This window comes from Furipterus horrens, unplaced genomic scaffold (assembly GCF_987537825.1).
Source record: "Furipterus horrens unplaced genomic scaffold, mFurHor1.1.pri manual_scaffold_7, whole genome shotgun sequence".
Lineage (NCBI taxonomy): Eukaryota > Metazoa > Chordata > Mammalia > Chiroptera > Furipteridae > Furipterus > Furipterus horrens.
The window spans coordinates 84,836,850-84,861,710 of NW_028327177.1; the positions used below are offsets into that span (position 1 = coordinate 84,836,850).

Sequence of the window (24,861 nt, forward strand, 5' to 3'; positions counted from 1 at the left end):
GTTCGATCCTAGCTCTGCTATTTACCCAGCTGTGTAATTTTGAGCAAGTCACCTCATCTCTCTATGCATGTTTTCTCACCAGTGAAGTCGGGATAGTAGTGGTATCTACCTTATAGGCTTGTTACAAAGATTAAATGATGTAACACATATAAATTATAAATGTTGGCCTAAATTCAGATTTTTATTATGAACAAAAGTTTTAAATGCCTTAAATTTACCAAGGATTTTGCATCCTTGCACAGGAGTCCATTTGTTATCTCACAATTATTTTGTGATATAGCCAGGGGCAGTGGTTACCCTTCTTGTTTTACAAATAAGGACATATGAGTACATAAAAAAAGGAACTGCCCAAGGTTAATGACATCATTTATTTAGCGGCAGAACTGAAACTAGAACTTGATTCTTCTTATACCAGTTCCTTCCTTTTGAGTTGCTGCCTTTGTTTATTTTGGGGAGCTGTTTGCCTGTCAAAGGCTTTCGTAGGAAAAACATACCCTCATTTTGTATCTTAATGTGATTCACTCAGCAGTCATTGGGTGGATCTCTTTAAGAGGTAACATGTTCAAACATCTTCTAATAACAAAGGGCAACTGGACTCCAAGCAAAGGATGTATGGGCAATTTGAACAGGCCCTATTGAACTGCCTTCAGCTGGGTCTGGCACTCAAAACTTCTCCTTTCTCTTCATCCTAAATCACAGTTGTGGAGAAAAACTGAAAACCAGATCAGTTGTTTGCCATCACTGATATCTAGGGCACTTTTCTGAATCATCAACATAATGGAATAAATGCCAAGTCCTTACTTATTGTAGGCATGATGGGTTAGTGAGATTTCTGTGCCTCCATCATACAGTGTTCCTATTTCCAAATTGAACCTAAAAGGGTCTTCTGATCCCAAGCATGTGAGTTGTAGCTGGCATGAAATAATTATCTTTACATACCTGCTGTTGAGCAGGTTGGCAGTATGCCACTCAAGATGTACATAGTTCCTGAGTATTTTGTGTGACTGTCCAGGATAGAAAGGTAAGGATACTGTTTCTGACCTTTTTTAGGAGGATTGCGAGGTTTGGAGAGAGGGGGAATGCCCAGCTAGTCAAAATGGTGTTTCTCAAAAGGATCAATTTATGTTGCCTGTGTATTAGTCAGGGTTCTTCAGAGAAACAGGGCCAATAGTGTGTGTGTGTGTGTGTGTGTGTGTGTGTAGAGATACTGATTGATTATAGGAATTGGCTCACGTGGTTATGGAGGCCTGAAGTCCTATAATCTGCCCTCAACCTACTGGAGAACCAGCAGAGCTGGTGTAATTTAGTCTGAGTCCGAGGTCTGAGAACCAGCAGAACTGATGGAATAAGTCGTGGTCTGACTCCTGGTCTGGATCCAGGAGTCCTGTAGTCTGAGGGCAGGAGAAGATAGATTGGTGTCTCAGCCCAAGCAGAAAGAGCAAATTAGCCCTTTCTCTGCTTTCTTGTTCTACTGAGGCCCCCAATGGATTGGTTGATGCCCATCCTTACTGGTGAGGGTGAGCTTATTTTTTTCTGTTGATTTCATGCTAATGTCTTCAAGAAACACTCTCACAGATACACCCAGAAATAATCTTACCAGGTAACTGGGCATCTTTTAACCCAGTTAGATTAACACATGGAACTAACCTTCATACCCTGTGCGGAGTCCTTGGAAGTGAAGAAGTGAGAGGCCATAGTCACAATCAACATGTGGGACATTAAAGGACATATCGACAGCCTCAAAACTTTGGTTCTAGTGCCCATTGGATTAGGGTGCCCTTCTTCATTTCTTTTTATTTTAATCAGTCATGTTTTTTTAGTTGCTTTTCCATTTATAATGAGACATCAATTCTGATTGGACACAGACTCAATAGATCCAAGCTCTTTGAAGACAGGGACCTTACCTTCTCAGCTTTGTTCTGCTGGAAACACAACACAGCTGGGGTGTGTGTGTGTGTGTGTGTGTGTGTGTGTGATGCTCAGTGACACTAATGACAGTTTGAGACACATTCATTCCTGGAAACACAACATAGCTGGTGTGTGTGTGTGTGTGTGTGTGTGTGTGTGTGTGTGTGTGTGTGATGCTCAGTGGCACTAATGACAGTTTGAGACACACACATTCATTCCTGTGACCATTCTGCATAACACAGCTGTTGCAACCAAGACCAACAGTATTATGGGTTTTTACCCCCTTTCCTTTGCACCCCCTCCCACCCCACCCCTGCCACACACACACCAAGTTTGAACCACAGAATATTTCCAACCCATTCTGTGGCTCCATGACCACTTTATCCAACTGTCTCCTGTTGTCACATTGGAATCTTTTATGCTCTTTAACATCTTCCTCTCATCTGGGTCTTCGCACATGTAGTCCCTTTGTTGGGACCACCAAGAGCCTCCTTGGGTTTCTCCTTAACATTACTTATTGTTTATTATTGTGATTACTTATTTTTATCCTCTCCACAGTTTTCTCAACGAAGGGCCTGCATCTGTCTTGCTCCCTTCCATCACCTTACACATGAGGTGGCACATACATGGTAGGCACTTTAGAAATAGTTATTGGAAGAGTAAAAGTGCAAGCGTGCATTAGAAAGTAGATGATGCTAAAGACTTACTCTTGCCAAGCACCAGGGTACTATCATCTGTGAGTTACTGAGCAATTCCCTGGCACCTAGTAAGTGCTTAGTCAATAGTAGCTATTAATAATATTATTGTCCTATGTTCCTTAATGAGGAGATACTTACAATAGTCATATTAGGACTCGGCCTTGTGCTTCCTATCTTTAGCTCTTTTCTCCCTTTCATCAAATGCTTTCCAATTGTTTCTGTTATTCCCCACAGTTATGAACAGTCAGTTCAGATTCCCTTTTCCCAGGTATGTGGCTGTGAAAGGACACAAGCCAGAAGCCAGGTGACCTTGTGTTAAACACAGGCACATTCTCTTAGGAGAAAAGATCTGTTGTTTTTCTGACCTCAGGTCCCTGTGGATACTTCATGTTAACTAGCTTCAGTAAAAGTTAGTGCATTTTATTTTAAAAATCCAGGAAGATCACATGCAGTGCATATGCTAGTGTTTGCACATGCTAGCGGTTGCACATGTGAGTGCCTGCAGCCATGTTGAAGGTACAGAGAAAAGTTGTTAGTGTTTCGAGTCCCTAACATGCTGTTGTCAGTATCTACAGATATATTATTTCCAAATCTCTGTTTGGGAAATAAATTTACATCCTTACTGTGATTGATCAGGTTCCCTAAAAAAAAAAAAAAAAGGCACTTATTGATAGAGAATAGTTTGCACTGGCACGTGCTACGAGGTTTGTTTTTCTGGGAAAATGAAAAGAGGACGAGATCATTTCATGAATTGGAGCCAAGGAGCCGGGACTTCCCTTCGGGAGCAGGGAGGAACATAAAGATTGCATAGTGGTAGCATGTATGTTCCCTCCATTTTTCTTTTGAAACAGAGAAGATTGAAATAATACACAGGCAAAAAAACTAGCCAGAGTACAGAAGATTACAGTAACTGAAGGCCAGAATCCAAAATATGATGCAGGTTTGGCTTTGATGATATTTTGCATGAATGCAAAATAATACATAATGTAGCTATGTCATAAGCATAGAGAATTTTCTCCATGAGCATATCTCCAAGAATGGTGTTGAAATTCACATCCCAGTTTTTAAGCCAGCCAAATCAAAGTCAGCTGAATATCGGCTACATATGTTTGTTTTGGATGCTTAACTACACCCTGGACACTGATGGAATCTGCATTGGGGGAGTCTCATTGGATGCTCACAGAGAACCCTGAGGTGTAGATATTTTATTATTTCCATTAGAATTTTTATCTTAAATTCCTATTTATTTTTATTAATTCCATCTTCACCTGTAGGTGAGGAAACTGAGACTGAGAAAATTTAGCAACCTAAATTCTTTAGAGAGTGAAGAGGTGGAGATAGACTTGGAAACTAGGTTTTCAACTTCATAACTGAAACCCCCTCTGACCTGGTGTTTTCCCCAGTATTAGAGGGTTAGCTCTAGTGGTTCTCAAATCGCCTTGAGAATGATGTGAGATTATTATAGGCAGTGTCTGAGATGCTGCTTGAACATTTAATCCAATAGTAGAAGCTGATTTTCATAATTTTCATAATTTTTAAAAATCCTTACAACTATGTTAGGTGAAAGTCTCAATCTGGTACTAACATCTTTCTAATGTTTGCCAGTTTCCCTTTGTAATAAGAGAATGCAGATCTCAGACTCACAGCCTTGGGCTCCAGAAGGAATGGAATAACTTTGTTTTATTTTTATTGTATTTATTTTTAGTTACTGTTTTGTGACAGGGTGAAACTGATTCTTCATTTGAAGCAATGCTAAAAGTTTCCTTTTAAAAAAGTTATAATCACTAGAATTTACCATTTGATGTCCAGTTCTGTAGGTTGTTAGAAACATGGTCCTTCGACCTCTGTGGCAGTCAGGGTCTGCACAACTCCGCCTTCCCCAGGTCCCTCCAGCTATCCATGTGTAGTCACCTCCAGCCCCACAGCTGGCAGCCACAGTTTAGTCCCCATCCCCCTTATAGTTTTCCCTTTTATAGAATATCATTGAAATGGAATCACACAGAATACAGCCTTCTGAGTCTGGCTTTTCGTTCTTAGCACATGTGTTGTCACCGTGTTGTGATGCACGTCTGTCATTTGTGGAGTGGTATTCATTGTAGGGGTGCACTATTCACCAATTGGAGGACATTTAGGTGTTTTTTTTTCAATTTTGGGTAATTATGCAGAAAGCCACTATAAACATTTGTGTAAAGGTTTTTATGTGAACTTAAGTTTTCATTTTTCTAGAGTAAATATCTAGGACTGTGATTGTTGGGTCATGTGGTAAGTTTATGTTTAAGTTTTAGCAAACTGCCAAAATCTTTTCCCAGTGGCTGTACCATTTTGCATATGGGAGTTCCAATTACCCTCTATTTTTTTTTTTTTGGTGTGTTTTATTGATTACGCTGTTACAGTTGTCCCAATTTCTCTTCCCTTTGCACCCCTCCACCAGCACCCCCCTCCCTCCAGCAGTCCCAACCCCCTTAGTTCATGTGCATGGGTTATGCATATAAGTTCTTTGACTTTACCCTTTCCTGTATATTCTCAAGGTCCCCATCTATTCTACACCCTCCTACTATGCTTCTTAATTCCTGCACCATTTTCCTCCTTATCCGCCCTTCCCCTTCCCAGCTGACTCCCCTCCACATGCTCCCCATACCTATGATTCTGTTTCCGCTCTGGTTTTCTGCTTAGTTTGTATTTGCCTTTATTTTGTAGATTCTGTTGTTGATAGTTGTGAGTTTGTTGTCATTTTAATGTTCATAGTTTTGATCTTCTTTTTCTTAAATAAGTCCCTTTAACATTTCATATAATAATGGCTTGGTGATGATAAACTCCTTTAGCTTTATCTTGTCTGGGAAGCACTTTATTTGCCTTTCCTTTCTAAATGATAGCTTTGCTGGATAGAGCAGTCATGGTTGTAGGTCCTTGCTTTTCATCACATTGAATACTTCTTGCCAGTCCTTTCTTGCCTACAAAGTTTCTTTTGAGAAATTAGCTGATAGTCTTATAGGCACCCCTTTGTAGGTAACCCTCTACTTTTCTCTTGCTGCTTTTAAGATTCTCTCTTTATCTCTCACCTTTGGCATTTTAATTATGATGTGTCTTGGTGTGGTCCTCCCTGGTTCTAGTTTGTTTGGGACTCTTTGTGCTTCCTGGACCTCTATGTTCATTTCCTTCCCCAAATTAGGGAAGTTTTCCTTCATTATTTTTTCACATAATTTTTCAATTTCTTGCTTTTCCTCTTCTCCTTTTGGCACCCCTACAATTTGAATGTTGGCACATTTAAATCTATTCCAGAGGTTTCTAAGTCTCTCCTCATTTTTTAAAATTCTTATTTCCTCCTCTGTACTGGGTGACTGTTTATTTCTTCCTTATGTTTCTATTTGTTGATTGAACCCTGATTTCTTTTTCTTCACCACTAGTTTCATGTGGATTTTCCTTCATTTCACCTAGTGTAGTCTTTATTTCTTCCCTGTAATACTTAACCTTTTCTGTCAAGTCTGTGAGTATCATTATTACCATTGCTTTGAACTGTGCATTTGTTAAGTTGGCTATGTCATCGTCGCTCAGTTCTCGCACTGGAACCTTGGTCTGCCCTGCCCCCCTCCACCCTTTTGGGTCATACTTCTCTGTCTCCTCAACTTGACAGCTTTCTGTGTTTGCCTCTGTGTCTTAGGTAGAGCTGTTGCACCTGTTAAATTGTACGGGGTGGAACCTTAGGTATTTGTCAGTGATGATGACCTATTTTACCACATTGTTGCACTGTATGTGGCAGAGGGGTCTGAGAGGGAACAATGCCGCTTGCCCTGCACTCACCCCTTTTCCTGGCACTTTTCCCCATTCCTGTACTAAATAAGCTGCCTCCATTGAGAGACTGGCAGTTTCTTTCTTGTCCCCAGTCCTCCACTGGTTTTCACAATCAGAAGAAATATGGCTCTATTTTCCCCAGTGCTGGGCCTGTGAGCTGTGCAGTCACACATGGGGCTGGGATTGCTTCCCAAGTTTAAAATGTATGACTGCACTTTTCGCCACAGCTACAGTCCCTGTGCCACGGCAGCCAGCCGCCACTGCCCCTAGCCACACTGCCAAGCACCACCCCTGCAGCCACTGCAGCAGTGCCACACCTTGTTCTCTACATCCGGCTCTGGCCCTCCTACCTGTCTGGCTGAATATTTCTTCTTTATTTCTTTGTTGAACTTCCATGTAGTTCAATTTTCCAGACCTTCTGTTTTTTTTTAGTTTTGAAGTGATTGTAAATTCCTTCTTAGTTGTGAGGGAGGTGCAACTTATCTACCTATGCCTCCATCTTGTCTGGAATTCCCTTACCCTCTGTTTTTTTCAGCATTTGGTGTTGTGCAACTTTTAACAAATCATTCTAATAGATGCGTAGCAGTTAATGGTTTTCTTTTTACATGAAGGGAAAATACTGAGTAAATGCCACTGGTCCCCAGATACGGCCAAGTTATTTGAGCAGAGAGCTGAGTGGACACCATGTTCCACTGTGCTCCATCTCCATCAGCTGAAGGATGAGCAGCCTGAGGCTGTCCTGGGTATTCAACCATTTTCAAGCAATGCAAGCACTTGATTTATTATAAAACATGGTGATCGTTTCCTAACATGGAGTTGAGGTAACTATAATTTTTCAAGTCTTATTGTTAGATTTTGATAAGCAGGACCCACATTAAGGTGACATCAGGTGATATAGAGTACTAGCATTTTAATTAATCTTAATAGGGTAATGATTCCTCTATTAACAATCTGGCATTGACACAGTTTGATCAGGTGCTTGCCAGGAACCTGATGGTGTTGGGACCATGAAGCCGCAGGAATGGTGTGTCAGTGTCTCGGCTCTAGCATTTTTTTTGTTACCTCAACTGGATATTTCAAGAGAATATCTAGAATAAAAAGAGAGAGCAAATGAGGAGCAAATATGGTTTCCTTTCTGTAGCCATGGTTTGTGGAGTTGGAAAAGGAAGGTCACTTTCTGATTATCTGTGCAAGAGCCATTCAAGCCAGGTACGTTAAAAGTTTATGAACCATAAAATGTGCTTAAGAAGCAAGCAGCCACTCAGGTTTGAAAGGGCTGACTTTTGGGGGCATTGCTAATTCATATGGAGACATTCAGTAGGTCATAGCTCAAATTAATTAAGTTATGACCTGGGAGCAGAAAGGGTTGATAGTATTCATTACTCTAGTGCAAATCTTGTAGGTGTTTTAAAACTTAAAAAGGACTCTGCTTAAGTGAGTTTGAGGTTTAAAACACAAAATTAGGCAGAAAAGTAGCACCACCTTAAAGTGGAGACTTTATTTGTAGTATGTTCCTGCTAATGACTATAGACAGGTGTTGTTGACATTGGTGCTGTCTTCCTGTGAGCTGGGAAACCTTGGGACATATATTTGTTTGATTCAGCTAGAGCCTATGCTTTTGTGCATGCTTCTGAATGGACCAGGTTATTATTGAAGATATTTGAGTAGGATGCCCAAGAATCAGGTCTGTCAAGGTTCCTTAAACAGTTATTTGATTTGATTTATAAAATGCTAAAACAACTACATACACATAATATAATTTAGTGTGAGAGGTATTTAAATAAATACTCATTTCCTCTCTTCCCATTTCTGAACCCACACTCCTAAAGTTACCACTGTTAAAGGTTTAGTATTATTCCACCCTTCTAACTATTAACTCATAAAATGTGCAGTGTCCAAAGGACTTCCTTTTTTATTTTTCAAAGAAATGCAGTGACAATTTTTTTCATGTTATTCTATAACTTGTTGCATCACTCAACATTATAGGTATTCCTTCTGGTAACTGCATGTAGCTCTTAACTATCCTTTACCCAGTGAATAAAATTTTAAGGTTAAAAATACCGTATTTCATTCACTTATTCCGGTATTCATGGGCCCTCAGATTTTTTGTTTTGGAGGATGCTTTTGTGTTGGTGGTGTTGGTGGTGTTTTCTACAAACCATGCTGCCACAAATATCTAAGAAAGTTTCTTTTAGAAGAGATTATAGCCAATAGGAACCAAATAGAATTTTTAATACAAAACAGAGTTACACTAGATCATTTTCCAAAGCATATCGTCGTCGTCGGCAGCCGTCCGTCTCGAGAGACGATGGCGTAGCTTCTTGAGAGTCTACCTGCACCGCCGAGAATGGCTGTGCAGTCCGACTCGGGAGTGACAATCTCTGCCGCACTTGTTACAGGTGAAGGCAGATGGCTGTTGTTGCTGCTGTTGACGCTGCTTCCGCCTCGATCTTTTCTGGACCGCCGCCTCGTTGCGCGCAGCCTCTGCGCGTGACGTACCTTGCCTGACCGCGAGCCTCCAGGCTAGGCGGTCGTCTGCTTGAACTTCCCATGTGTTGAGATTGATGGAGCATTGTGTCATGTCCTTTTTGCAGATGTCTTTGAACCGCAGTTTTGGGCGCCCTGTCATCCTCTTGCCTTCTGCTAGCTCGCCGTAGAGGAGGTCTTTGGGAATACGGCCTGCATCCATTCTTTTGACATGGCCGAGCCACCTGAGGCGTCTCTCGCTAAGAACTGCATGCAAACTGCTCATGTTGGCTCGCTTCAGCACCTCGGTGTTGGGGACCTTATCCTGCCAGGCGACATGCAGGACGCGTCGCAGGCACCTCATGTGGAAGCTGTTGAGTTTCCTTTCGTGCCTTGTGTAGGTGGTCCACGTCTCGCTGCCATAGAGGAGAGTGCTGAGTACGCAGGCTTGGTAGATGCGCAGTCTGGTTTTCTCAGTGAGGCTGGAATTGTTCCACGCTCGCCGGTTCAGTTTGGCCATAACTGTGGCTGCCCTGGCGATTCTCCGGTTGACCTCCAAGTCGACTGACAGAGAGCTCGAGATGGTGGACCCGAGGTAAGTGAAGTCGTTGACAACCTCCAGGGTGTACCCGTCGATGGTGATGCATGGGGGAGTCCCCGTGCCTTGAGCCATAACATTCGTCTTCGTCAGGCTGATGGCTAGTCCGAACTCCTTGCATGCGTGGGAAAGGCAAGTGACTAGCTGCTGGAGTCCCTCTTCGGAGTGTGATGTCAAAGCTGTGTCATCGGCGAAGAGCATCTCACGGATGAACACCTCTTTGACTTTGTTCTTGGCTCGTAGACGGGCCAGGTTGTAGAGCTTGCCATCGGATCTGGTGTGAATGAAGACACCCTCGCTGCAGTCCTTAAAGGCGTATTGGAGGAGCATGGAGAAGAAGATTCCGAACAGCGTAGGCGCGAGGACGCAGCCCTGCTTTACTCCGCTGCTGACTGGGAAGGCCTCAGAGGTTGCGCCGTTGTAGGACACCGTGCTGTGCATGTTGTCGTGAAAGGACATGACCACGGCAAGCAGATGTGGTGGACAGCCAATCTTCCGTAGCAAGCTGAAGAGACCGCTTCAACTGACCAGATCAAACGCCTTCGTAAGGTCGATAAAGGCGAGGTAGAGTGGTTTATGCTGCTCGTGACACTTCTCCTGCAGCTGGCGTAGGGAGAAGATCATGTCCACTGTTGAACGGCCAGCTCTGAAGCCACACTGGGACTCTGGGTAGACGCGGGAAGCAAGGGTCTGCAGGCGGGCAAGAGCGACCCGGGCGAATACTTTGCCGACGACGCTGAGGAGAGAGATGCCCCGGTAGTTGTTGCAGTCGCTGCGGTCTCCTTTGTTCTTGTACATGGTGATAATGTTGGCATCTCTCATATCCTGGGGGATGTAACCCTCCTTCCAGCAGCGACAGAGTAGATGGTGGAGCGGCTGTAGCAGGACTGGTTTCCCGCTCTTTAGGATTTCTGGAGGGATTCCGTCGCTTCCTGGTGCTTTCCCGCAAGCGAGGCGGTCGATGGCTTTGCCGAGCTCTGCCGCAGTAGGTGGGGTGTCTAGCTCCTCCATGACTGGTAGGTCTGGGATGGCGTTAAGAGCAGTGTCTGTTACGGTGTTCCTCGTCGCGTACAGCTCGAGGTAGTGCTCGGTCCACCGCCGCATTTGCTGTTCCTGGTCAGTGATGACCTCACCTGTCTTGGACTTAAGGGGGGCGATCTTGGAGGGGATTGGGCCTGTTGCCTTCTTGATACCCTCATACATTCCTCGTGCGTTGCCTATATCGGCGGCTTCCTGGATGCTTCTGCACAGGTTTAGCCAATAGGTGTTGGCACAGTGGCGGGCGGTCTTCTGGGCTTTGTTCCTGGCAGCCCGTAGAGCTTGAAGTGTACTGGGAGTGGGCGTGACCTTGTAAGCCAGTAGGGCCTTCCTCTTAGCCTCGATCACGGGTTCCATTTCTTCCCAGTGAGCCTCGTACCAGTCAGCATTCTTCCGCTCTTTCTTCCCGTAAGCAATAATGGCGGAGTTGTATATGGCGTCGCGGAGACGTGGCCAATTGGATTCGATAATGTCGTCTGCCGCCATTCCCTCGCCGAGTGCATCTTCCATCCTGTTGATGAATTGCTGGGTCTTAACCGGGTTGCTGGCACAACTGGTGTTGATGCGTGGGCGACCCTTCATCTTGGAGTGGTGCAACCTCTTCGGCATTATGCGCACCTTGCTTACCACGAGGGCATGGTCCGTGTCGCAGTCTGCACTGTGGTAGCTGCGGGTGAGGAGGGTGCTGCCAATATCCGTTCTTCTGGTGATGACGAGGTCAAGCTGGTGCCAATGGCGGGAGCGGGGGTGCCTCCATGACACCTGGTGGATCTCTTTGCACTTGAAGAATGTGTTTGTCACGCACAGGCCGTGGTGACACGAAAGCTCAAGCAGTCGCTGACCATTCTCATTGATCTTTCCTCTCCCAAAGTTTCCAAGGCAGGTGGGCCAGGCCATGTGGTCGGCTCCTACTCTTGCATTGAAGTCTCCAAGGAGATAGAGAGCGTTACTTCTGGGGATCTTGGATAACACTTCGTCCAGTGCATGGTAGAACTGTTCTTTCTCTTCTCTTAGTGCGTACGCCCCAACCCTCTGCGCCACCAAAGCATATAAGAGTTTTTAAAAGTAAAGTTTTCCTGTGTGAGTATAAGATGCCTGCTGTTTAGTGTAAGTGTGATCCTTGCTATTATTTTGAGAGCAGAAGAGCTTTGTGAGCAACGAACCAGACAGTGCAGTGTGGACAACTCTTAAATACCCTTTTGGTTTAGAGCTGCACTGGCCAATCCGGTTGCCCCCACCCCACCCCACCCCCAGCCACATGTGCTCTTTAAATTTAAGCTTCTTAGAATTCAGTTCCTCAGTCACAATAGCACACATGTGGCTAGCGACTACCATGTTAGATGGCACAGATATGGACCATTTCTATTATGGCATTAAGTTTCACTGGATATTGATGGTTTGGAAGGAGGGATGCTAAAGTCAGAATGTCTATGTTCAAATCATCATATTGCCCAGCTTACTTGTTATGTGACCTTGGGCAGGTTACTTCTCTGACTTTCAACTACCTCATCAATAAAGTGAGTATAATAGCAATCCTTACTTCTGCCTTTCTTGTGAAGATTATATACAGTGGTCTTAAGTGCTTAACACCTTGCCCAAGAGAGACATAAGTAACCATCCAACAAATGGAAGTTATTATTCTTTTCTTAGTATTTGATAATCTCTTTATGTTTTCTTTTTGCAAGTGGGAGGTGGGCAGTGTGTTTATTTATTGAAGCCAATAACAACAAGATAATCATTGGGCCAAGTTCTAACTAGATGAGCAGAAGGCAGTTTTGTAGGATATAGAAAGCCCCAGTTTGTCAGCTTGGTGATTTTTGTTTTAATATGCTGTCCCTGAAAAACATGATAGAATTTGTTTTACATCTCTTCAGCCAGGAAGTAACCCTTCTGGCTTTGTTAGAAGCATGGTTTGTAATAATTGTACCCACCCCAGATGGCTCCTGAAAACCCTTTGAAATGCCATCTGCCAGGCGTGTGTCCAGCAGGCAGCCTGTCATTCTGCTAGAAGAAAAGAGGAGGCAGAGTCCTCTTCCTCCCTCACATCACTGAATGGAGCCTCCTTAGGTTGGCCCAAACCCAGGGCGGGTTGCTGGGAGGATAACTGGGAGTAAACCTTCTGCTAGCCTACAGAATAGAAAGGTTTTGTGTGGGTAATAAACCCTGAAGGTTTTGTGGGTGGAGACTTTCCCGCCCCCTACTCCCTTCCCCTGCAGCTCAAAGGCATCTTAAGTGTATTTATTTACATGAGAAAATGGTATTTGCTAGTTTCATTTTTCTTCTAAAATGTACCATTTTTGAAGTTTGCCATTATTTTGAATCCTTTCAGGAAATTAAGGCTCAGGGGTGCTTGTTGCTTTTAATGTAAATCTGAAAAATTGGTTCTGAAAACATGGTTGAAAGTGGGAGGGAAAACAGCAACACTGTCTGGTTTGGTAAGACTTAAAAAACCCAACAACTCTTTTGTTTGGTTTTGTTTATGCTCATTATTTGGTGGGAGTAGAGTGGGGGATGGGTTAAGTTAATAGCAACATACAGAACATTTTTAGGACAGATCCTTTCACAGCAAGTTTCAAAGAGATTTCATTCTTGCAACTGCACTGGAACTTCCCAGTATGATGTTTTCCAAGTAGCTGGCTGAACAGCTTTTGCACTTGTTTCCAAGACATCACACATTCATCCTTTGCTTCTGCCTTGCTGACTGCTGCCTCTTAGTCTCCACTGAGGAGCTTCCTTCTTTGCCCAATTTCTACATATCACAGGGTTTTAGTGTTCAACCCAAACTTCTTGGATTCTTTGTCTCTACACTGTGTCCCTAGATGAGCTCTTTTCATCTCTTGCCTTTAAGTACCATTGAATTACTGATCATTCCCATGTTTATGTCCCAACCTTCAGTCTGATCTTCAGGTTTATGTAATCAACTGTCCACAGCTCTCTACACCTAAGTGTCTAATAAACATCTCAAACTTTATCTGCCCAAGAGTTCACTGAATTGTTTTTCCCTAAAAATCATTTCCCCCATTTTCTTGATCTTTATAAATGACACTACCCATTTTCCAGACTAAAATTTAGATGTTAGTCTTTATTCTTCTGTTTTTCTTACACACTATATCCACTCCATCAAGTTCTATCTTAAAAATATAGACCTAGCATGGCCTGAAGAGTTGACATACTTTTAATATGTCTATGCTGTGGACTACATTACAGCTGTTTAAGATACTCAGTAATTTGTGATAGAAATCTGACTGCTTTGTACCACCTTCTTTCTACTGTTCTTATCTTTGCCCTGATTTCTCTCACCTGCACTGTAACAGCACCTAATTGGTCTTCTTGCTTCTGTTCTTGGCCACATGCCCCCTGCTACTCTGCCCATAGATTGTTCTCTGTAAAGCCAGGTGATCTTTTAAAAATGAGTCATTGGCATCACCCTGGTCAAAACCCTCTAGTGGCTTTCCATCCCCCTTGGATAAAATAAGAAGTGTTTTCTGTGGCCTACACAACCTGGACCCTGGCGTTCCTTTCTAACTGCTTTTCTGTTGCAGTCTCTCTGGTCTTTTTGCCCTTGACTCAACATTCCAAGCCTATCTCACACTGAAGCCCTGGGCCTTAACCCCTCCTGGGATGGTCTTCCCATCCTCTTTGCGGGGCTTTCGATTTTGATGGCACCTCCTTGGCCAGGATTTTCCTTATCACCTATCTAAAGTAGCTTCTCTACTCTCCACCCTCCTTCCTTCTTCTAAGACACTGTCAAATCTAACCTATGTTGCTCTGAAACACTTTCTAACACTTTAAGCTTGTTTCCTACAAAAGAATTATTTCCACTTGAAATTAAATGCTATATCTATTTGCATACATATTTATATTCTATCTTTCATAGTAAAATATAAATTCCATTAGGGTAGGGGCTTTGTCTTGTTGCATGAGTGTTTCTCAGTGCCAAAATTAGTGCCTAGCATCTATCAGGACCTCAGTAAATATTTATTAAATAAATGGAAAATAAGGATCTATGTAATGATGACTATATAAATCATTTGAGCTTGAAGATTCTATTAACTTGTTTTATTCTAACAATAACATAAACAATGTTATTGTTTATAAACTATAATATCTATTAATGATTATTGAGCTAAGTCCCCCGAAAGGATTATTCCGTACAATACACACAACAAACCTGTGGCGGAGATCCTGTTATGATCCCTATTATGCAGATGAGAAAACTGAAAAATAACAGAAGCTAAGGAACTTTCCCAAAACCACAGGTTGGGGAGCCAAATCATAAACCCATTGCTCACACTCCGGACCCCTGCTAGTCTATACTACATGATAGTCTTTATGTTCCTGGAGTTCCTACTATGTACTGACACTGAAAATTGAAAAGTTGTGAGCTACCCCAAGGGACTTGTTCATCATTGTGTGCCAGGGGAGCCAGAAATGGAAACAAACTAGAAAACAGTACAAGAGTGGGCTTCTGAATATTGCACAAGCAGGCTGTGTTACCAGACAGCCCCAGCATGCTAGCTGTGATAAGCAAAGATTTATAATACAATAATTCTATGGAAAATTGGCCACTATTGAAAACACTCAGATTTTAGATATTAGAAAATTGGGCTCATTTAAAAATGTACTTATCTTGAGTAAAATATGCAAAACATGTTGTATTCTTTTGACTTAAGAAAATTCTGGATAGCCACTGTAAGTGTGGATATATATGATCAGTCACATAGGGAAGTGATCAGAGATTGCAATGTGCTAGGAACATTAGAGCAACTAGGAAATACAGTTGGTTATTTAATTGCTTTAAAATTCCTGGGAATAGGGGGAAATCCCTGCTTATTGTATAGGAAAACATTGACCTAAAGCAGCAAGGGTGACGGTGCCTGCCTTTCAAAATGAGCTATGTCAATCATATCCCCTAAATCGAACATGGGAGTGGAAATCATGCGTTTTGGGTTTTTTTGTTTGTTCGTTTGTTTGTCTTTCATAATATTTAATGTAGGTTCCTAGTATACTCTACATAATTGCTTCTTGGTTTATTTTCTTGCTTTATATATAAACCACACAACTCCACATTGCTCCCACACTTCTAGTTGAGATTGAACTAAAGTGATAGGTCTACAGCCTACCACTTGAGCTGGGTCACTTATATACTCTAGAAGCTCTCTATTTATTATTTCATAAGGGGAATTCTTCTATTTATTAGTCATTGTGAGAATAACCAGTTTAATTTGGAAGGAGAATTTTCTAGCAAAATCTGTGTCCTGTCTCTCTAGTGAAAACTATGGGCAGCCTCTTTTTACCCAACATATTAATTACATGGAGCGCAGCAGCATTTTTTAGTCCCTGGGAGATACTAGCCGCAGATCTTGGGGAATCACATTTCCCTAGTGATGTGTTTATGCTTTGTGTGTCTTTTTCGTCAAAGGGCTCATTACATTGGAACTTGCTGGATGTACTGAGGAACACAAGAATCTCGAAAACTGTGATAAAAATATAAACACTTTAGTCTTCAAGCTTAAGGTGGATAATTTTTTAGTATTTACCAGAGTCCCCAAAGCTGCTGATTATGAATGTTGTACAAAATCCAGTTCACCTTCTTCACTCAGTGCATTTTTGAAAGACTACAGCTCTCCTTGTGTTACCGCTCTGTGGCTGGTTTTCTCCTATTCCTCTTTGAGAGTCCCAGGCACTGACAGGTGGAGGCGAGGATGCTATTCTGTTAGGAGTCATCTTCACTAGGTCCCTGTCTGGGCGGATCGGTCTCAGAGTCTTAGCTACTCCAGCTTACTGAACAGGTTATTTTAATTACACCTGGATGTGGAGCTTCCTGTTTTAAGTGACGGATGGTTTCTTATGTCTTTGTTTTATCTGCTGTAGGCACAACCCGGTCTCGGAGAGAAGGAGAAGTGCCTGGCGTGGACTACAACTTTCTGACTGTGCAGGAGTTCCTGGACCTTGAGCAGAGTGGGACTCTTCTGGAAGTCGGCACCTATGAAGGTGAGCTTATATGTGTGTGGCACTGACAAGGACACCTCTCTCCTGGCACTTCAACAGATCCAGAGCTATCTAGGCAGAAATGCTCTGTGGACTAGTGAGGTCTAAACAACTAATGGACATTGCAGTTCACCTTAATGTGAATAATAAAATATATGGAATAAGGCTTTGTTTAACTCTTTAAAAGTAGTTTTGGGTTATTTTTCTTCTGTGAGTTTCTGATTTATTATTTTAAATATATGTGTTTTGCTTTTTAATATGAGCACGTATGGTATTAGAATGAAGGTGAACAAGAATCGTGATCAGTTGCAAAATGTGGCCTTATTAGTAGTGTTGTTTTAATCTTGAAGGAATGGAATGTCATTTTTACCACTAATTTATTTTTAATGTACTTTTCAAGTAGATAATACATTTGCATGGTTCATACAGCAAAATATTTCAAAAATATTCAATAACTAACCTCTTTCCTATACCTATTTTCCACCTGCCTAATTTCCAGTTATTTTTCTTCCCAGTATTATAACCAATGTTATTACTTTCTGGTTACTGTTCTGAAATTTCTTTATGTAAATACAGATGCGTGTGTTTTTTATGTGTTTGTGTTCATATTTCTTCCCTGTTTTACATAACAGGTAATATATAATGCATACGTGCTGTTTGGTACCTTACTATTTTATTCAACAATATGTCTTATAGGTCTTTGCAATTCAGTAATAGAGTACTTCATGTTTTCTTTTTAAGTGGCTATATAATCTTTTAGTATGGGCATATCATAATTTATTTAACTAGTTCCCATTGGATAAATATTTTTAATATTTCAAAACACTGTTTCATTGATTAACATGGACATGAATTATTTCTCACAAGTGAAAATATATCTGTAGGATAAGATATCACAAGTGAGATTGCAAGGTCAAAGCCAAATGTGGGGGAAAAAATTAAACTTAAATTTTCTGAACACAGTATTATAGCTTGATTGCTCTTTTGGGTGTTATTATTTGAGACAAGAGGACATAATATGATACTATTAACTAGGTCAAATTATTATCATCTTTTCATAAACACTGAACATTTGGATTTATTGGATGATTACAGGGGCATTTTCAAGACAGGATTTAAAAATAGAGGGTAAATACAACGTTGACCGTTATTTTATTAGAGACATTATAGCCCTGATGTGAGAACAGCCTCTGTTCCAGGCAGTGACTAACAGTTAAGTAATGATGATGAATCTTGGGTGTGCTGATTTCTAAATTGTGATTGTGTGTATATGTTGGACAGTGTTTAGATGTTAATCAAATTTCTGATTGTGAATTTAGGAATATTTTCTTTGAGTGTTGCTAATTATCAGTTATCTTAGTTTCCCAATGGTTGAGGGGCTGGGAAGGGATCTCAAAACGCCCAAAGCAAGATGGTTCATTAAGGACTAGGAGTAAGGTGAGGGGATAGAGGAGTACCAAGAGCATCTTTAACGTGTTGTCTTATAGGTGTGAGTCTAGTTAAAAATTCAAGTGGCGGAGGACAGAAAAAATATGAATCCTCGTCGGTTAGCAGAAAGTAAATAGTCCTTTTGTGAAATCAATTATTATGCCCACCTGTGGAGCTTGAATCCCCTAGTATAAAAAACTTTTGCATTCTGGGAGAAGTTAAGACTACAAGTGCTTTGTGCAAAGCCAAAGAGTACTGGGCTGAAAAAGAAAGGTATGTGACTTGGACAACACCTGGTGTGGGAAAAAGAAAAATGAACTCATTTGAGCTGTTTATGTTGCATGTGACATAGAGATGGAATCATTTTCTTTTCCCATTTAATTTTACTGCTCTGACAGAGATAGTTATCGCCAGTTTTTAGATGGGGATGCTGAGGCCAAGTAGCACTTAGGAACTTTCTCAAGGTTGTACCTTTTCAAGGTTGTACAGCTAATTCTAGAATACTAGAGCCAGGACTCAAACCCAGATCAGTTTGACTTTCACATCTCACACTCTTTTCTGAAAATCTCAAAAGGAATATCCTAGATGTAACTAAAAAGTTGGAAAAACAACCCATTAGTAGCTTAACCTAACTCTGGTATGTGGCAACACAGATATTTTTCAAAAAATGCCTGATCATCTCACATGAAACAGGCTTTTGTTGAATGTTGCTTAGTTATTTTGGAGTTGAAATTCTCTTATGCCAAAGATTAATCCATTCCATTTTAAGGCATTTGAATGCACTGTATTTCAGTCTTTGACCTTGTAGCTGTATAATTTACCTACCATATCAGACGGCTCATAATTTTTTGGGACCAGCTAGAGTCTATGATGTCGACTTTAATAAGTTAAAATCAAAGTAGAATTTTTATTAAATGCCACTGTGACAAGAATAGGCCTGGCTAGAGTTTTGAGATCTTCTTCTGCCTTTGCATCCCCTGGACCACGCCTCTGTGGTGGCAACTGTCTGCTGGACTCTAAGGGCGTGCATACGGGCTCTGCCTGGTTTTGAATCTTGGCTCCTCTACTGTTGAGCTGTGTGCCTCCAGCAAGTTGCTTAATGCTCCATGTCTCCACTTCTCTTTGGAAAAATGAGGTTAATAATCATGTCTCCTCACAGATAGGATGAAATAAGACAATAATTGGAAAAGACTGAACCCAGTATCTGACACATGCAAGCTCTCAATCAGCATTAGCTCTTGTTATTTATTTACACACACGACTAGTCAAAAATCGCTACCTGAGAGTATTCCCTCCCCCTTCTACTGGTCAGTAAATCAGCTGATCTGCCAGTAAAATAGCTTTATTTACTCCCAGGTACTCACCATCTTTTTTCCCTGCCTAATTTGTTTTCTCTCAGCTTGTCCTGGCTCCTGAGAGGAAAACTACACCAGCACAACACAAAATACTCTTTAAAGTACGGCACTTTAAATATTTTTCAGTAAGAGTAATAAATGTACATCATGGAATACTTACTATGATAAGGAACTTAAAAATATTTAAGTCCAAGTTGCTTCCCCTCCTCCCTGTAGGTAACCACTGTTATAGGATCTTGTGCAAAGATTCAGAAAACTTACTCATAAACAACATATACATACATATGTGTTCTTATTTATTTCACACTATTCTTGCCCTTCACACTTACATATCTTGAAGATCTTTCCACATTAGCCCCTACAGTTCCACTTCATTCTTTACAAATGTTGCACAGTATTTCAGTGTATGAATATATATAATTTATTTAACCCGTCACCCTGCAGTAGCTGAACACGTAGGCAATTTTGTAAACAACGCTATAGTGAGCAGTCCTGTGAAATATTTCACTACATTTTTGAATATGTCTATAGACTAAGTTTCTGGCAGTGTAGTTTTGAAGCAAGCCTTTTTATACAAGTATAGTTTGTTTCAACAAGTATATATTGAGCATTTACTTTGGGTCATTGATCCGAGTCACAGGGTGTGGCATCTAGGGCAGAAGACCAAAGCAGTTCTGCCTTTGAAGGTGCTTATGCTTTTTAGCATTTATTTTTGCCAACACTTGTCCAGTGTATACTACGTGCTGGATGCTGTTCAAAGGGCATTGCATTCACTAACTGACTCAATAGCCCAACAATCCTATGAGGTAGTTATAATTTATCCCCATTTTGCAGAAGAAAAATATAAAGTCCAGAGATGCCAGTTATCTTTTTAAAAATATTTTAAAATTTTAAAATTACAGTTGACATACTTTACACTTTGAATATTTCATGGCAATCTCTTCTAACCTGCAAAGTTTCTGTTGAGAAATTAGCTGGCAGCCTTATGGAAGCTCCCTTGTAAGTACCTAACTGCTTTTCTCTTGCTGCTTTTAAGATTCTCTGTGTCTTTAACTTTGACATTTTAATGATGATGTGTCTTGGTGCAGGTCTCTTTAGGTTCATCTTGTTTGGGACTCTTTATGCTTCCTGGGCTTATTTATCTGTTTCTCTTGCCAGGTTGGGAAAGTTTTCCATTATTATTTCTTCAAATAGATTCTCAATTCCTTGTTCTCTCTCTTCTCCTTCTGGTACCCCAGTGTTGAGAATGTTGGTATGCTTGATATTGTCCCAGAGGCCCCTTAAACTATTCTCATTTATTGTTTGTTGTTGCTGTTCTGATTGTATGTTTTCTGCTCACTTATATTCCAAATCACTGATTCAGTCTTCTACTACATGTACATAATCTGTTGTATTGTTCATTTCTGAATGGTTCTTTTTTATATTTTCTATCTCCATTTTTATGTTTCCTGTCTCTTTATTGAAGTTCTCACTAAGTTCCTCTTCTCTTCCCCTAAGTTTATTGAGAATCCTTATAACCAGTGTTTTGAACTCTGCATCTGGTGGATTACTTGTCTCCACTTTGTTTAGTTATTTTTTCAGTTTATTCTGTTCTTTCATTTGGGGCATGTTTCTTTGTCTCCTCATTTAGACTGCCTTTGTTTGTTTGTTTGTTTGTTTGTTTGTGGGTCTGGGTGTCAGGTAATCACCAGAGCGGGGTGAACTGATTAGCTAGGTTCATGAAGACTCATAGATTTGGTGCCTGCCTGCCTGCTCTGTAGGGGGAGAGCTCAACAAAGGAACAGTGGCCTCAGCCAGTGCTTCTGTCTGGGTAAAAGATGCCCCTCCAGCCCTCCCCCTAAAGCTAGACAAAATCCGTTTCTCCCTGTATGTTTCATGCACACTTTTAGCTGCTGCCCCAGTAGTAGAGCTCTGAGCAAGTAAGTCCACCAACGAGTAAGTCTGTGTGCAGGTTCTTTAAGAGGAATGCATGAGACTCCAAACACCTTCTGTTTCAGCCACAATCTCCCCTGGATTTCATAGCCAGAAGTTATGGGGAATTCTCTTTCAGGCATTGGAACCCTGGGTTGGGCTGGGACCTCTGGCTTTTCTCTCTGGGGGACCTCTGCAGCCGAGTTATCCCTCTTGATTTTTAACACCACATGTGGGTCTGAAGCCAGCCCATTCGGCATCTCTGCCTCTCCTACTGGTCTTGCCATGACTTCTTCTGTATATCCTTAGTTATAGGACTTCTGTTAAGCTAGACTTCAAATGGTTCTCAGTGATGGTTGTTCTGTAGTTTAGTTGTAATTGAAGTGGTTCGGAAGGAGGTGAACACCACGTTTATCAATTCCGCCCTCTGGACCAGAGGTCACAGTTAACTTTTTTAAGTTCTCATGGTGAGCCCCAGGTAAAGCTGGAATCCAAACCAAGGCAGCCTGACTCCAGGGTCTACACTCTTCCACCTCTCCATCTTGTGAGGCAATTAAATTTAAACAGTTTCAAGACAAGTGATGATTGTTCTGAGAAGGGAATGACACGGCACTCCAGAAGCAGGTGGGAAGAGCATTGCATCTAATCCCAAATCAGAGTAGGGCCCCTTAGGAAGTGACATTTGAATTGAAGCTTGTCAGAGGATTTCATGAGTTCAAGTGATAGGCTTACAACTGTGTTTCAGGTCAAAGGCAGCACTGACCATGACACCTGAATCTAGAGAAAGCAAGATGATGAATGAAGAGAAGGTTAAAATGATGTCTCCTTGAGAAGGAGGGGCAAGACACCATGTCCTCCTCTTTTATTTTTTAGAACCAGTGCTATCCAAGAGAACTTTCTTAAGTCATAAAAATGCTCTGTATTCTGAGCTGTCCAACACAGAACCCACTAGTCATGTTGCAGGAAATTACTGGTTGCGAGAAACTCAAGCAGCACTCGCAGAGGCGGAGGAACAAACTGTTTTTTACACACATGCAGGCCGAGAGGAGTAGTCTCCAAAGGTCTGAGCTCCAAACTGCACATCTCGTGGGCTTTTATGGCATTCTGCCAGCACAAGCAGAAGTCAATGCTCATTGGCAGATCATTCATGGGCAAATTGTTCAAAAAGTTTTCTGATGCAAATATGCAAGCACAGAAACAGAACAAGGTGGTTATTTCCCTATCATTCCCCCCTTTGATGCCTTTACTCTCTAAGGCATCACTTACGGCTAATGGGTGATATCCCCTCAGGGCTAAGATTTTGGTAGTTGCTCTTCGGGTGACTGTCTATTCTATAAATCTTATGAGGGCATTAACCAGGAAAGGTCCAATAGTGGCAAGTAGTAAGATGGTGACGAGGGGTCCTACTAGCCGTAGGAGCCAGGATGACCATTGTGCTAGACCCCAAAAGCCCCCTTTCTCTCGTTCTTCTCTTCTTCTCTGGATTCTATCTCTTAGCTCCTTTACTTTGGTAGTTACTATACCAGATGGGTTTACATAGTAGCAGCACTCTTCTCCGAGGAAAACACAGGTTCCCTCCTTTTCTGCTGTGAGCAGATCTAATGCTCTCCTGTTCTGCAAGGCTACTGCTGCTAAGGAGTTTACCAGTTTTGGAGAGATATTAGTGAGTCGGCTACACGTTCCATGTCCTCATTCAGTTCTTGGGATAATTTGCAGTAGAACCCAATGGATGTACTAATGCCCCCTACTCCGGCTCCTACTCCCACTGCAATTCCTAATCCTACTAGAGCAGTTGCTAACAGTGCCGTCTTCTGTCACCCAGTAGGAATCAGCATGCTTTCTACTTCAGCCTCTGTGTATACTGAAATGTTGGGTGGTAAGAATACCATTATACAGAAGCTGGTCCAGTTTACCTCAAGGCAACGGCACACAGTGTCTCTGCAGAGGTAAAATAACCCTGAAGGATTACAACAGGTCTGGTTATTGGAACCGTTGGCTTGAGGGGGCCCAGTTTGATGGAGCCAGGTCTGTCCTAGTCCTAGTCTAACCCTGCTAGGCTCAGGATGGCAGTGGAAGGTTTTGGCTGGTATTTTTTGTGGCCACCCTCCCCTTTCCATTTCTTGTTTGGGCACTCATTTTTCCAGTGGCTGGTCTCTCAGCAATAAGCACACTGATCTGGGCTGAGTGCCACTTTGTGCCCCTTGGCAGGACCTTTTCGGGAAAGACCTTTCCTCTTGTTGGGATCTGGATTCCCCAAAGCTGCAATGAGGAGGGAGGCTTTTTCCTTCATTTTCTTTCATGCCTCCCTCTCAGCTATTTCCTCCCAGTTAGTGTAGACCTTGTTAGCGATTTCAAGGAGTTGGGGGATGTTCATCCCAGCAAAGCCTTCTAACTTCTGGAGCTTCCTGCAGATGTCAGGGGCAACTTATCTGATAAATGCTGTGTTGGCCTTCCTTTGGTTTTCATGGGCCTCTGAATCAGATGGAGTTTAGACTGGGAATGACTCGCATAGCCTCTCATAGAAGTCTCCTGGGCATTCTTCTGGCTTTTGAGTCACTGCGGTAGTCTTGGACATGTTGGTGGGTTTTCTTGCCCTTTCCCGGATTCCCTGTAGCAGTACCTCTCTATACTGCTGGAGGGTGGCCCAGCCACATTCTGTGCTAAAGTCCCACTCTGGCTGCACATCTGGGGTGGCGTCTCTGGCCCATGCTTTGGGGTCTGAGACTCCTAATGGGGCCTGGCCCTGTAGCTACTTTCTGGTCTCATCGAGGATTGCCATCTTTCTTTGGTATTTAAGAGGGTGAGGAGTAGCTGACAGTAGTCATACCAGGTGGGACAGTGCATCTGGAATATGGACTCCATGAGGTCCACCAGAGCCTATGGTTTCTCCAAGTATGTGGGTGTATGGTGCTTCCAGTTCAAGAGATCTGTGGTGGTGAAGCGCTGGTAGTATAGTATGGGCCTGCCTGGCTGAACTGTTCCATCTGGGCCAACTTGGGCCAGCCCTTGGGTCTCCCGGAGAGGTATCTGGAGGGCCAGTCAGGCTGACCAGAGTGACTGGCCACTGGGAGATCAGCCTCAGTTTTGGGGCCAGTGATGAAGCGCTTGGCTCTGGGGAGACGGAGGGCGGCGGGGTGTCAGGTAGGCCATCTGGTGGGTTGTTCTGGGTCTGTGGCACATACGGTGGTGGTGGCAGTGGAATAACCTCATCTGCAGCTTTCTGATGTATATGAGGACACCACAGCCCAACATGCAGTGAGCTGAGGACCTTTCCCTTCTCACCTCCTGGGTCTCTCTTTGGTGCCCTGGGTCCGCAGGTTGACTTAGCCTTTCCCTTATTTGGAGTTCAGGCCCATAACCATGAGGGCATTTTCTGGGCTAGTTCCTGCCACTGATCTATGTAGGGGTATTGATTTGGGTGTCCAGGACTCCCGGTAACTACTCAGTGGATGGTGCTGACAATCTGCAGGTCCGGTGTCCCTTCTGAGGGCCACCCAACTCAGAAGGTTGGCCACTTGGCCTCACAGAGGGTCTCAAGAGTTTTCAGACTCATAGGAACCCCATAATCTGCCCTAAACTTACTGAAATTCTTGATCATACATCCTAACACTGTGTGGGTAGACTGTCCCCCTCCCATCTCATGAACAGCATCGCAAAACAAACAAGGGAAGGGTTCCTC

General features: G+C 42.5%; 1 protein-coding gene across 7 annotated transcripts in view; it reads left to right on the top strand.

Annotated features, from left to right (window-relative positions):
- MAGI1 (membrane associated guanylate kinase, WW and PDZ domain containing 1) overlaps positions 1-24,861 on the top strand; it is a 671,948-nt gene that overhangs the window by 515,458 nt on the left and 131,629 nt on the right. For all 7 annotated transcript variants that reach the window (XM_090283881.1, XM_090283876.1, XM_090283877.1 and 4 more), the window contains exon 3: positions 16,372-16,491. In XM_090283881.1, coding sequence (XP_090140007.1) covers positions 16,372-16,491 — 120 coding nt within the window. The remainder of the gene's footprint in view (positions 1-16,371; positions 16,492-24,861) is intronic.